The sequence below is a fragment of the Nelumbo lutea genome, chromosome 5 (genome assembly GCF_056320005.1).
Source record: "Nelumbo lutea isolate HS-2025 chromosome 5, American lotus-T2T, whole genome shotgun sequence".
NCBI classification, from domain to species: Eukaryota; Viridiplantae; Streptophyta; class Magnoliopsida; order Proteales; family Nelumbonaceae; genus Nelumbo; species Nelumbo lutea.
Genome location: NC_142688.1, coordinates 20,345,833 through 20,359,913, shown reverse-complemented (window position 1 = coordinate 20,359,913; position 14,081 = coordinate 20,345,833). Strand labels below are relative to the sequence as shown.

Genomic DNA, 14,081 nt, shown 5'->3' with positions numbered 1-14,081 from the left:
TGTAAAAGATTTAAAAACATTATAAGCGTGGTCATTGAACGCGTCCGAATGTAAAGCGCCTGATGTCACATTTAAACGTACCTTTCATTTAAAGGTTTTTGCTTACACAGAAATTATCTATTATTTTATTATTTTAGTCAAAATAATTAAAAAAAATATAAATGAGTCTCAATTCTTTTTCATTATTTTTATTTTTAATTATTTTGACAAAAATAATAAAATAATGATAATTTCTATCCAACCGAATAAAAACGTTTGGATGAAAAGTACATTAATTGAAACATGCGTTACACAGTTATTACGTGCTTACTCATTATAGTTACCTAACGTGCCTATTACATCCCGGACCCTCATTAAATACAGTTTGGATGAGATATGCACAACATTGTAAACATAAAAAACAAACATTTAAAATTTTTTTTTGACACTTATCTCTTAAAATATCCCCAATCTGTCATTGAAAAAGATTAGTACCTATTTTTAAGAGTTGTCAAAATATTTCTCATGTATTTATTTATTATAGTGTGCTTATTCCCTTTTATAACCGTGTATATTGGGATTGGGAACATCTATGTTTTTATTCGTAAGTGATATTGTCAATATACGGCTACAAGGGGCTGTGGAGATGGTTTTGTACTCAAATTCCTGTGGAACATTGTATTGACTATTGCGTGTGTCTATCTGTCAGTCAAGCCAATGTGGCGCTGAAGGATGAGAGCACAGTGGGTTGACGGAGAATTTGGAACCAATAGAGAGTGGGTAGAAAATCTGGGCTCTAATACGACTCACAACCATTCCAGTATTTATGACCAGCGTAAGGAGGGCATGGCTTTATTTGTCCCACATGCAGACGTGTAACACAGCTATTATGTTCCTCACAAAGTTGGTCCTCCTATAGCAAATGAGGCGTGATCTCCAGGAATATCGAGCAATTCTCGTGTTAATTACTTTGTGGTTTGAGCCATTCTGCCATGTATGTTATCTGAATATGTAAGCTCCCTTGATTTTCCTGTGCAGTCTCAATGTATGACTGACTTGTGAGGTTGGTGTGAGTATCAATTTCCTGGGAGGAAATCCGTATTCAAATTAGAAACTGCTACCATATACTCATGAATTTTTGGATTTCAGAACTATTTACTGGGTTAACGGTGAAGCTAAAATTATAAAATTATTCAGTCAAGATTAGATGGCTGAAAATGAAAAAAAAAAAAAAAACTAATGAAATAACAAAAATGGATAAGCTAAACCCCAATTTCTTTTGGTCTAGGTTATTGTGCTTTCAAAACCTTGATGATGAAGTTCGTTTCTTCTTCACCAAGGATTTGGAAGCAGAGTTTAGCATCGTAGTATCCCCATTTTTATAATTTGATAGTTTTTTTTTTTACTCAATCAATCAATCCATTCATCATCTGAATAGACGATATTGCAATTTTACCTTCATGGTCATGGTCAACCCCATTAACAAAATAGGGGGCAAAGTATGAAATCCCAAAGTTTAGTGGGGATATTTATCCTGAAACAATGTTTAGAGGGCTAAGTGTTCTCCACACCATAACTTCATCAGGATGGCATTCTGTTTATTACCGAAAGACATTCTATAAAATTCCTCAGAAAAAATCAATAAAAACATAAACATTTTCTATGATACCGGAAAGGTATCGTTCCATTGTTTATCACCTGTTTTTGGTATTATACATTCTCCGATCTTAAGTCCGAACATCGAACAAAAAGAAAGTTATTTTTTACTTTTTGGCACACAGGAACAGGATATAGAGGAAGAGACCTATGTTGTATGGCTAAGGAAAAACTAGCATCCCTAGTCGGCCCCTTTCTCACGGCCCACGATGATAAACCTGTAAGACATGTAGATCGGACCCAGATTCAGATTGTTTTTGTATTGGGATTCCTAGTAAATCCCCATCCGGTAATAGATTTTGATTTGCCCATAGTTTTTTCACTACATTAAGCTGGCATTTGATAATTTTGAAAAGTTAAAAAGTTAAAAGTGTCTAAAATTTGAAAAGAAATAGTTGATTTTTTTTTAGAGGTTATAAATAAAGAGGTTGTTTGTGTTGAATCAAACCTTTAGCATCTGAAATTCATTAATTTTATTATTTTACCCCTAAATTAAACTATTTGGTAATTTTGAGTTCATCTTATACTATTTCATAAAAATAATTTATTAAATACAAAGTAATATTGAAAAATATGAATAAATCATAAAAATAAAAAAAAATAATTTATTAAAATAAGAAAAAATTGAATATACATATAAATTATAAATTTATAAATTATTAAAAGTTAAAATAATAATGAAAGTAGTAAAAAAATCCTTAAAACAATAAAAAATATATAATAATTAGAAAAATAATGTGTTAAGGAAGAAGAAGATGAAAAATAGTGGACGGAAGAGGAGTTATAGCGGAGGAGTCACTTGCTTAAGACACTTGTCACTATTGGTTCACCGGAGTCGCTTGCGGCGGAGGAGTCACTGCCGCTGGTTCACTGCAGAAGTCACTTACTGTCAACGTCGAGAGTTGCAGCAGTGATCAAAATGAAAAACAGTGGATGGAAGCCATGGGACCATAGAAGAAGAAGAAGAAGAAGAAGAAGAAGAAGAGAGAGAGAAGGTCGGAACTCACCATCGCTAGTTTGTCGGAGGAGTTACTTGTCGTCGCTGGTTCGCTACTATATCAAGTAGAGAAGATGAACAATGAGAGGGAGAAATGCAAGCATGTTTTTAAGGGTATTTTGGACTTTTGGTGAGTCTAAAATGCATTTAAACACGTTCACCACCTGACCCAAGTCTTATTATTTCAGATCTAAAAATACTTTCTATACCCAAATTCAAATACACTTCCAAACACCTCTCACTCCGAAAAACAACATTTTTAAACTTTAAAGTATAAAAAATATTATCAAAACACTCAAGGAGAAATTTAATATTCACGGCATTGCTCTTGCCTCTTGTTCACCTAAAAAATGCATCATACTTTTATGTGAAATATGATGTTCAGACTTTCCAAAGATCCAAATCACAGCGCTTTGCCTTCCAAAAAAATCACACCGCTTTCAGAACTTTTGTTCTACTGTCTTACTCTTCTCTCTCTTTGCAGTGATTTATGATTTCTCCTACTTGTGATCCCTGCCGCCATACAACACCGATCGACCTCAACTCCTTCCATGTGAATGCCTACAATGGAGGGCTGAGGTAAGGTATCAATCATGGTTCATGATGGGCCCAACCCAAGAGGATCACGGATTCGGTGTGGATTGTGACATGAAACGGTCACGGTGGCGTCCGGATGGTACGAGCATGATTCAAAGTATCGATACAAGGGTATCGTATTATATCTTTTGAAAAAAATACGCTCCAAAATGCCTCTTTTCAGGTGTTTCTTATAAGTTTTTCAAAAAACAAAATTTTGAATTTAGGAATGTTAAAGTAATAGTCTTAGGGCTGGGGCTGTGCTCCTCATCATTGTCCCCAATTCTTCTTCTTTTTTTCTTTTTCGAATTAAAAGTTTGGTTTGGAAATAAGTTCACTTAAAGTACAATAAATCATTAATTTAAATCTGTTTAACACTTAACTATCATCATCAATCACCAAGATAATAGAGAAATTTATCCAATATATATATATATATATATATATATATAGTGTCATTGTTATAATTGTATAGAATTATTTTAAAATTTTGTCCCATTTGTCCTACAGGGTTCCCTATTTGGGTGAGGAGGCCAGATACCAATTATTCCCTATTTTTATCCTTGTACACACCAGAGCAATCCCTATCCCCGACTCGATCAGGTTGGTGAAGCTAGATACCGAGCGGGTATTCAGTTAACTAAGTTAATTTGTACTACATTTAAGAAGTTGCTTTGATTTTTTTAGTTAATTTAATTTGACTAAGTTAATTTAATTGATTAAATTAGATCTATAATGTTAGGTCAATTAAACTAAACTTAATAAATTAGCTAATTTACCTTTTGAAATATGTTAAGTAATAAATTAGGTCTAAAATAATTAATAGATGAGAGAAAGAGGGGGAAAGTGGGAGAAAGAAAGATGAGGGGATGAGGGTAATGACATGAATGGAGAGAGAGAGAGAGAGAGAGAGAGAGAGAGAGAGTTATAAGAGAGTGTTCTTGGAGAAGACAAAAAGAGGATGTTTTGAATCATGGTCGTTTTTTTTTAAATGGTGGCATGTTGGACCCACATAGGCATTTCATCAAACACCCATGTATCTCATTGTTTGGTTCAGCCAATTATTAAAAAATCGGGCATGCCTCAAAAATCGAGACCCCACCTATGCATAAAACACCAAATTTGGTGTCTTATGCATCGGTAAACCATTCCCCTCAATGGTTGACTGATGTGTATCCTATGTGGTGCTTACTTATCAATACATACATGAAAAATGGTGATAAAAATCACCTTTTAAATTTTTTTGTGAAAAACAGGTCTTGAAAGTATGGGCATTTTTTCTTGAAAATAGGTCTCAAAAAAAGCCCACGCTTTCCAAACACCATGAAAATTTAACTGAAACTAAAAGCAATAATTTAGAAGAAGGATAAATTCTAGGGGATGTTTTAGGAATACTATTAGATACTTTGGTTGGCATTGTTTTTAGATAAGTTTACATGCGGCAAAATTTGGTTCACGTTAGCAGGTCAAGGAAATTCAAAAGAAAATAAAAAAAAGAAAAGCGAAAGTTAGGATGGGAAATGGTGTAAGGAGAGACCACCTAACGTGGATCAATCTTTTTAAATATATAATAAATATAGATTTCTTGCTTTAAAAAACATATATATTTTAAATTTAAAGGCAAAATTTTTTAAATTGTAAGAGCATATGACAAAGAAATAAAGAAATTGGCCCAACACAAACTCAACCGGATCTTAATTCATCCAACCACAAAATTTCACAGTGGATTAGGTTTAGTTTGGGGTTAACTCAATCTGACCTAACTCATCATCCCATCAGGCAGGCTATCACACTAAAAAGATTTAATTTTCAGAATGAAATGAACAAATCATGTGGAAACCATTTTCATCCTGCTATAAACACTTCAAAATTCAATTTTGAGAGTGAGTAGTATTGTTTGTTTGGACCGAGAAAGAAACAAACTGTTGGCACAATTTGCTTATTTCATGCACAGTTAGCGCACCATTGAATTTCTGCATCATTGGTTTAAAAGAGTTGTGATTATCAAGGTAAAGATTTCATGTGATCTATGTTTCAAAGCTAAAGTATACTTGAATCAATTAAAATTGTAACCTTATTGTGACAACTCTCCTTCAAATTTTTATTGACGTGGTAAAAGTGTTGGCATTATTATTAGGGGCAAGAACAACATTTTTTTTTTTCTTTTGCTTAAACGGATGTTATGATTAAAACCGTCATTTTCTACTTTTCGTATGATCCTATCAAACACAAGATTGATTAAGTAAATCAATTGCAAGCTATTGGGGATACTTTAGTAAACTGCAAATTATAAGATAGATTTTATTAAATACTTAGAACTATAGGAGGGGTTTTAATAAGTGACCCTAAACGCAACAATAATCAGAATACACCAGATGAGAATGAGATAAATATATATAATTTTTCGTGGCAGCTTGTTTTTATTTATAGTTTCCAAGCTGTGTTTTATCCCACCGGAGATATGCTGCCCACGCTGTGTAAAATGCTGTCTAACCAATTATAAGTGAGCACACTATTGTTCCATACAGATGAGACCCACTTTCATGAATCCAAATCTGTTCCTCATAGAGTGTTTCTTCGCCATTTATATAGTAATTGCAACCATATTGGAAGCATCCTCCATATTTTTATGCTCTCATTCATGGTTTTTAAAATTGGACCGAAAAAACCGAGAATCGGTCATTTGATCGGTTTTATTTTTTCCTAAAACCGTTTTTTTCCACAAAATCGTTAATTTTGATAAACAAATCACTGAATCAGCGATTCTGCAAAATCGGTTTTAAAAACCATGCTCTCATTCATGAATAAATAAATTAAGGCTTAATTTGGAAGAAATACAAATAGGTAGGGTGCAAAAACCTGAACCTAATGCATAACTGCAACCTATTGTGAAGTTGGAGTGAGGAGCAAATCGGAATGAACGTAACAAGCCGTTGGACTATTTGTTTTTGATAAAAGGAGAGTGGAAGAAGAAGATATGATGGATATATGTTTTCTATTAACTTAATTTTGTTGACATGGAAATAATGATGTTAGTGTATTTGGTGGAATTGTTGGAGGTGGACATGTAATGACTTAGTAAATCCCTGTACCTTCGGAACAATTCGTCCATTATCTCCCCTCCAAAGTAGCTTGTCAGCATGGACTCCACCACCGCCCGTATCGTCTTCATCACTCTCTCAGCACCACTCTCATCAGTTGTTTCCGCTGCTGCTGCTGCTGTATCATGATCACCCCCATCCCAGTCGATCTCAAGGATGTCCAGCCGATCAACTGCAAATGAACCTTCCCTCTGTATAGCTGATCTGAGCTCTTCTGCACTGGGTGAGTAGTAGGGAGCATTGAACGAATCCAACTTCTCTTCTTCAATTAGTCCCTGTCAACCAATTTAATTAATTACTTGTTTATTTCCATCAGACCTAGATACTGAGCGAAATCCCAGAAGCAACCAACCAACCTCATCTTTCGTTACAGGGTGGGAAAGGTTTACGTCTAGGATGTCAACTTTCCTGTCCCTATTCGATACTCGGCTTCCCCGACCCAAATGAAGTCGAAGATAGAGATTGTCTTGTCAGGGACGGATTGAAGATGGGGATTGGTAGTGATACACAACTCTCTCTCTCTCTCTCTCTATATATATATTACATTATGTATTAAATGCATAAATTAAAATATTATTTATATCAAATAAAACATACTATTTTAAATAAAATAAAAACAAAAAATATAAATATTTTTTAATTATTTTTGTCATATATACATATTTTTTATTAAAAAATAAATAATATAATAAATTTATAAAAACATAATATATATATATATCGGACCCAATCTCGGATGATCCGATTCATTTGCACCCTTAGCTAACGTTTAGCAGCTACTTAGATAGTAATAGCAACGTATATATCACAGATATGTACCTCCTGCAAACACATGTGAGATTTAAAATATCAATATACAGAAAAGAATATGTCTTGGCATCTGATGAGGTCACTCCTATGACTCCTAATGAAGCATGCACATGTGTGCAGTGAAAATATCTTGAAAAAAACATATGTTCTGCTTTAATTCATTTCCATGTTCTTATTTCGTTGGAGGGTCACTAAGGTACTATATAGATGTAAGATATGGGAGGGAATTAAACATTTTTTTGGCATTTTAATCTATGAATTATTAATGAATGAACTTACCTCATCGGTCAATTTATGGATCTATACCCTTTCTTTTTTTTAATTTGTAATTGTTATTAATTGATTATTCTTAGTTTTTAGATCTATACCCATAAATCAGCGTGCATTAGAAACAATTTCCATTATTGGGAGATGTTCCTAATACACTGTTGAGATATGATGTGGGGTCGTGGGCACATATGAGAATTCCTTTCTGTTCGGGTCCCTAGTGCATGACATCTGCTATGAATACGTTCTTCGAATCTGACTATGTGAACAATCATGAATGAATATGTCAGTTTTTGGTACACATGGGACCCATGTTGTGTGGATCACACATGGGACGCACATGGTCACGATGCCAAGTTTAGGCATTTGTGTTATAACTGGATCTAGACTCCAAATGTGCCCATAGTGAGAGGTTGAATATCTGTGAGCCCTATATTTTATAACTGATATGAGGAATATCTGTGCCCAAATTTTATGACTGCTATTGCGTTTAATTAAAATCCTATATCTCTAATGTTATATCTTTGACATTTATTTTGCACGTTACTATTTGAAAAGATACAATAATTTGGTCGGAATATATTTTGAAAAAGTGGAAAGGTGGAGTGGTAATAATAGAAATGGCTATTGCAATATAATTTTGGGGACATTGAAGAGAATTCAAATCTCATGTCCACAAGAATCTTATCCACGTCTACCCACATGACACTGCCAACTGTACATCAAGAACATCCCATGAATGATAGCATGTAAAACATCTGTGAGTAGGTGTAGGTAGAATTCTTATGGATAGGAGATCCTAACTCCATTAAAGATAGCCACCCAAATTCTCAAGGGTGGCACCAAAATTCCTCTAAATTTATAGATTGCAACTATTAACAGGGTTGACGGTTAAAGTAAAACTATAAGATTGACATTCAGGAATCTATTCGTTTATCTAAATAACTACTCTAATGTACAAATCGTTTCAAGGTGTTCTCAAGAGGACAGTAGAAAGAGTAAACATGTGAGAGCTAGAATTAATTTAGGAAAAAGAAAGTTAGGCAAGTTAGGTAAATACAATGAGTAAGCACGTAATAGTTGTAAAACACATGTCCTACCTAATGTGCCTTTCATCTAAACGTTTTTGCTTCGTTAGACAGAAATTATTCATTATTTTATTATTTTTGTCAAAATAATTAAAAATAAAATAATGGATGTAGTACTCATTTATGTTTTCTTTTTTTTTTTTTAATTATTTTGACAAAGATAATAAAATAATGGATAATTTATGTCTAACGGAACAAAAACATTAGAATGAGAGACGCATTAGCTATGAATATATGTATCACATACCTATTACATGCTTACTCATTGTGATTACCTAACGTGCCTATTACATACGAACCCCTTTTTGTAAGACTATTACAAGTAGGTGAATTTCTTTATTTCCTATCTGGCTATCTTAGCATTCTTAATTTCTTCTTTGGTTTTATATTGAAGGGTAAATTGCTAAATCCTCCTTTCAAGTTTCTGATTATTACTGAAACATCTCCTAAAGTTTGGTAATTTTAATTATATATCTCCCCTGAACTTTTTATCATGTAATTAAGTAGATCCTTCTATTAAATTCTTTTAATAAGAATCATGAAAATGTTCAAAATACCTATGAAGTTATTATTGAGATTGATTTCTACAAAAAAGCAATATAAACATTATGAATAACAAAAATAGAGAGTTTAAAATTTTAGCTTTGCCTGCCAACTAGTCTCCTTCAAAGTTTGAACTATTTTAGAAAGTTAGGGGGAGATTGCAGCTGCACTTTCACTTTTAAGGAGTTCAAATCAGTCCCCATCAGATTGTCCCCCACAACGTCCCATAGCACATTCCTGGCCGTCTCCCGATGATGACATAATCATTTCTGATATCATTATCAAGAGATGTTCATAATACACGGCTTGAATGTGCTGTGGGACATTGGAGGGGCTGATTTGCTCTCACTTTTAAGTCCTGTCAATAGAAAAAAATAATGGACAAGAAATTCACAGTTACCCGGATGACCATAGTCTGCAGTGCTTGTGCTAGAAACTCCCACTGATGGCAACTCTCTTCAGTGGTGGGATCGGCAGTCCTCCTACCCACCAAAGATAAAACCATACGGCCTCCTGCAACCATTTCTTCTGAACGTGAATGCAGAAATGACGTGAAATCCTTCTGGAATTGCAGGGCGTATGCGCTTATAACGCAAGGCGGGCTTGTCTTCGATATGAAGATTTTCCCCTTGTTTTTGCTGCCAAGACCTGGTGGCACCTGAAAATTGAAAACTAACACTCAGTTGATCAACCTTGCTTTCATGTATCCGTCATTTTTGGGTTAGTGATGTCTAGGCTAACTAATACCAGCTTCTAGTCATGTAGATTCATGTATATGTGGATAAAACTGTAGATTTTTACATTCCAACATATACAAAACGGTGTCATGTTGGAATCTTCTATCTCTAATCATCAAGTAATGAAGCTTCAATGGATTGAGTTTCAGAATTCTAGGTGCTTGCTTAATTACCTGAGAGAGCCAATGGAGACTTGAAGAAGAATGCACAAAGTGTAGGCTCCTTCTTGGAAATAGTCTCCCGTAAAAGGAGCCTGGCATACCTGCAAAATAGCAGTGCCCAAATTCACTTCCCCTTTCTTCCTTGATACTGTTATAATATGCTGGAATTGACCGGAATAGAGTGTTGAAGTCATTCCCCGGAAGATCGTTCAAGAACACCTGAAATTCCGGTGACGGGTCTCCCAACTGACGACATATCCGGCAGATGGCGTCCATAATGTCAGATACCGCCAGCATAGTATTGGGTCCCGATGAACATCCCAGATCCGCTATGACGATGCTCTGACTCCCAGGATAATTGCTGCGGTAGAGACTTAATACAGCTTCCTCTATTATTGGCTTCACAACCGATATGATTTTATTCTGTAAAAATCATTAGAACAAAATTTAAATAAAACAGATGATAAATGGTTTGAAGCTATAAGATGCATCCTATGACGGCATCAAACTCGATCAAAACCTGAAGAGAAAGAAAAAGAAAAATCTGAGGCGGCTAACCTGAACCACCGAGTTCTTGGCATAACTGGTCTCTCCAGTCCCTTCGTTCATGTGGAGTATTTGCTCTACGTCCATATCTCTATCACACACACAGATACGACACAATAAATAGGGGAGGGAGGGGGGTGGGGGGTGGGGATGATAGAGGTATATCAGAACTAGACCAACAGTGGTGAGCTTATATGATTAAAATTAAAAGAAAACTTATAATTTTTAAATAAAAATGTAATTATGTTCTATAAGCCATTTTACCCCTTAGGTTCAGCTTGGAAGGTGTGTATATATATATATATATATATATATATATGCATTTATACCCCTTCCAAACTGAGCTTTAAAAAAAATACATGTGGGAATGGATGATTGTATAGTTTTCATGTCACTCAGTATTCTATACATGCATTCTGCCCATACGAATGTGTGAAAGGGGCAATGTAATTAATCAAAAGTAAGTTAAAACATGGGCCCACACCTTACATGTATCGGATCACTGGTATATTCACTATTGATTCATTTGATTGGTTGATTGGTTATGTAGCCGAGATTAGATTGGCGCCCATGATAAGTAGAGAGGTTTTCCTAAATACGGTGAGATGTGCGTGTGGGGCACCCTGATCTGTAGGGCGTGCTAGTGTGATCTTTATGCAGTCCAATTCACTCTTGATTGGCTGTATATATAGAGTGTGATCGGATCAGCTACCCACAGAGTGCACCCCACAGCCTATCCCTTCTGTAAATTGGGAACATCTCTAGTGTTTGTTATGGGGAGATACTCCCAATGTATGGATGGGATGGGCTGTGTGGTGCCTGTGGGGAGATCAAATCAGCCCCCCACAACGTCCCACAGCACATTCTTGTTGTGTATTGGGAACATCTCTCGATGTTAATATCAGAAATAATGATGTCATCATCAGGAGATGTTCTCAATACACGTGGGGATGCCCTCTGGAATTTAAAGCATTACAAGCAATAAGGATACATTGCCTAAGATGTTTCACTTTGCATTTTAATTTGCTAGCATGGGTGATTATTGATTCCACGGCCCATAAAATAGCAATCAAATTCAGCTAATCCATTCTCACATTGAATACATGCAAGAAAAAGGTTTAAGAATCGATAAAATATATAAACATTTGCATTTTCTATGATACTAGCAAAGTAGCACATAGTGGTGTAAATGGATTAAATTTGAATTGAATTTGGCAATATCCAAAGTCGGATTAAAAAAATTGATATTCGAATTTGATTTGATATCAAATGGATATTGAAAGTTAATATTCGAATTCGAATCCGATTAAATATTTTAATATTTGATTTGATTTGAATTCCATTAGTTAATTATTTTAGGTAATTAATAAATATATAAAATAAATATTTTATTTATATAAAATATACAAATATATAAATTATATAAATATTTAAAAATTGTATATATTATATATAAGAATTAAATAATCGGTTGAATTTGAATGTTTATCGAATCGAATCAAGTCATATCTGAGTTCGAATCCGATTAAGTATTTGGTATGAATAGAATATCCAAATTCAACTGATTAGATATTCAAATTATCTAAATTCAATTCAATTATATCAAATCTCAAATTCAAAATCGAATTTTTCATTGACACCCCTAATAGCACATTTGGTTTTAGCTTTTTAAGTACTGTACATTGTGTCATCTTAGTGGGGCGTTGGACAAAAAGAAAGGAACTTATTATTTTTTGCAGAGCTTCTTTCTTTCATTTGTCGCTACTCTATGTCCTCTCCCTAATTCGGTACAGAAAGGAGAAAGAAGCTTAGCAAAAGGATGCAGCCCCATTGGTCCTCATGATGAATGATACTCACGAGCCAACAAGGATTTATCCAAATGTGGACATCGAAAACCGGCTATTCACTTAATGGCTTGTAGATGGAGTCACCACCATCAAAACAAATACGTAACTGGAGTAATGGGTCTCTTGAATTTTAATTTTCTAAAAAGCATTCCAACGGTGATGATTCCATTTCTCGGCTTAGACAAGGCCGATATAGGAGAGAGAAAGGGAAAATGAAGGGATTGGACACTATAGGCCAAAAAGATCTGCCAAATTCCTATTATGCCACTGAATAAATGATGATGGAGAGTTAATCTAGGGTGTGGTAGGATTTGATTCGAGCCCTAACATGATGTAGAATCAACAATATGTTAGATAGAATACTCAACATATATTTTTGTTGAGTATTTTTGTTTTTACTTGAAATGTTATTGGTTGGCAAATCAATATTCAAAATATCAATATAAAACTAGTTGAGCTTATTTTAAAAGAATAACAAAGTTGGAAATCCCGAGAAGGATCCTTTGAGTCTGCATTTGTATTACTCTGATGCTAGATTTTCGTTACAATGGCATTTTGTAAGGCCATATTCTTCCAAAGGGCATCTTGTTGTATGACATGGGCATGTATTATAAGTGGATTTGGTACATTTACAAAGATTCTACACCCATGTTAACACCATATTGGTGGATACAAATGAATACCAAATTACCATGTATAAGGAACAATATTGTAGTCGTTGTTCCGATTGTTTCTTTACTCCCAACCTACAAAACCAAAGAAGAAATTTTATTTATTTATTTGACTATTTGTATTTTCTTTTATTATTGATTCTAATGTGTTTCTTTACATAAATTATTAAATGTACATTTATTATAGTTTCATTTGGTAAAATTGTTGTTTTTTCATGAAATGTTTGGTGTTGATCAATAGAAATAGAAATTGCTGTTAAAATATGAATTGTTCTGTCACATAATTACAGATCAATACAAATTGAAGTTATTACTTGAAACATTAAATTTGGTGTTTCAACTCTAACAGCAATAATCAGTTCCCACGTGGCAACTCATTTTTCTCTCGATTTCTATTGATTAATCCCAAAATGTTTTATGAAAAAACTGCAATGATACCAAATACGATCTATACGTTTTTTTTTTAATCTTAAATTTAATGTTATTGATGTATTTATATGATTTAATTTGCAAAAATTTTACTAAAATAAGATATCCAAATTTCTCAGATATCATAATGGGATATTTTGAACCTTCATATAAATTTGTAAGAGATTTATTGTCAAATCATATATGAGAATCAGCTACAGATAAAATGATTAGACCTCACTCCCTTAAGCAGAAAAAAAATAAAGAATGACTGATCAGATATGAGAATCACTTCAGCTAGAGTGATCAGACATCATCTCTTTTGGAGCCAAAAAAACATTGATCAGTCTCAATGTCTCATCCATGCTCCTTCATTAAACTATATGTATATGCCTGTTTTAACTATAACAGCCTCAAATAACAATTACGTGGATGAACTCAAAGCGTAAGAGCAGACAAGGTACCAAACACAACCCTAATCAACCAACTGAGAACGGACAAATTTGACAGCTCTAAACAGCTGGAAGAGATAGGCTAAGGCATGTTGATTCGACCATGATTACTCTGCCTCCCAAGTAAATCCTCATCCGGATTCCGGGCCCAGTTTGGTCCAATTGAAATGACTGGGCTTGGATTATATGCCGAAATGGTAGAGTTCATGTTCGTCCAGTCTTTTTGATCAAATCTTTACAAT

The 14,081-nt window shown here is 34.2% G+C and overlaps 1 protein-coding gene across 2 annotated transcripts; it reads right to left on the bottom strand.

Annotated features, from left to right (window-relative positions):
* Nucleotides 1–6,187: 6,187 nt before the first annotated feature.
* On the bottom strand, nt 6,188–10,595 carry LOC148850836 (putative jasmonic acid carboxyl methyltransferase 2). Of its 2 annotated transcripts, XR_016099017.1 has the most exons (5): nt 10,474–10,595; nt 9,928–10,338; nt 9,418–9,675; nt 6,666–7,131; nt 6,188–6,584 (listed from the first exon to the last, which is right to left on the bottom strand). XR_016099017.1 is itself a non-coding variant. In XM_088943667.1 (4 exons), exons 1-4 carry the CDS (start codon nt 10,546–10,548, stop codon nt 6,207–6,209), a joined length of 1,122 nt encoding a protein of 373 aa, XP_088799793.1. In that variant the 5' UTR covers nt 10,549–10,595; the 3' UTR covers nt 6,188–6,206. The 2 variants fall into 2 exon arrangements, 1 of the variants encoding a protein (XP_088799793.1); XM_088943667.1 differs by lacking the exon at nt 6,666–7,131.
* Nucleotides 10,596–14,081: the final 3,486 nt, after the last annotated feature.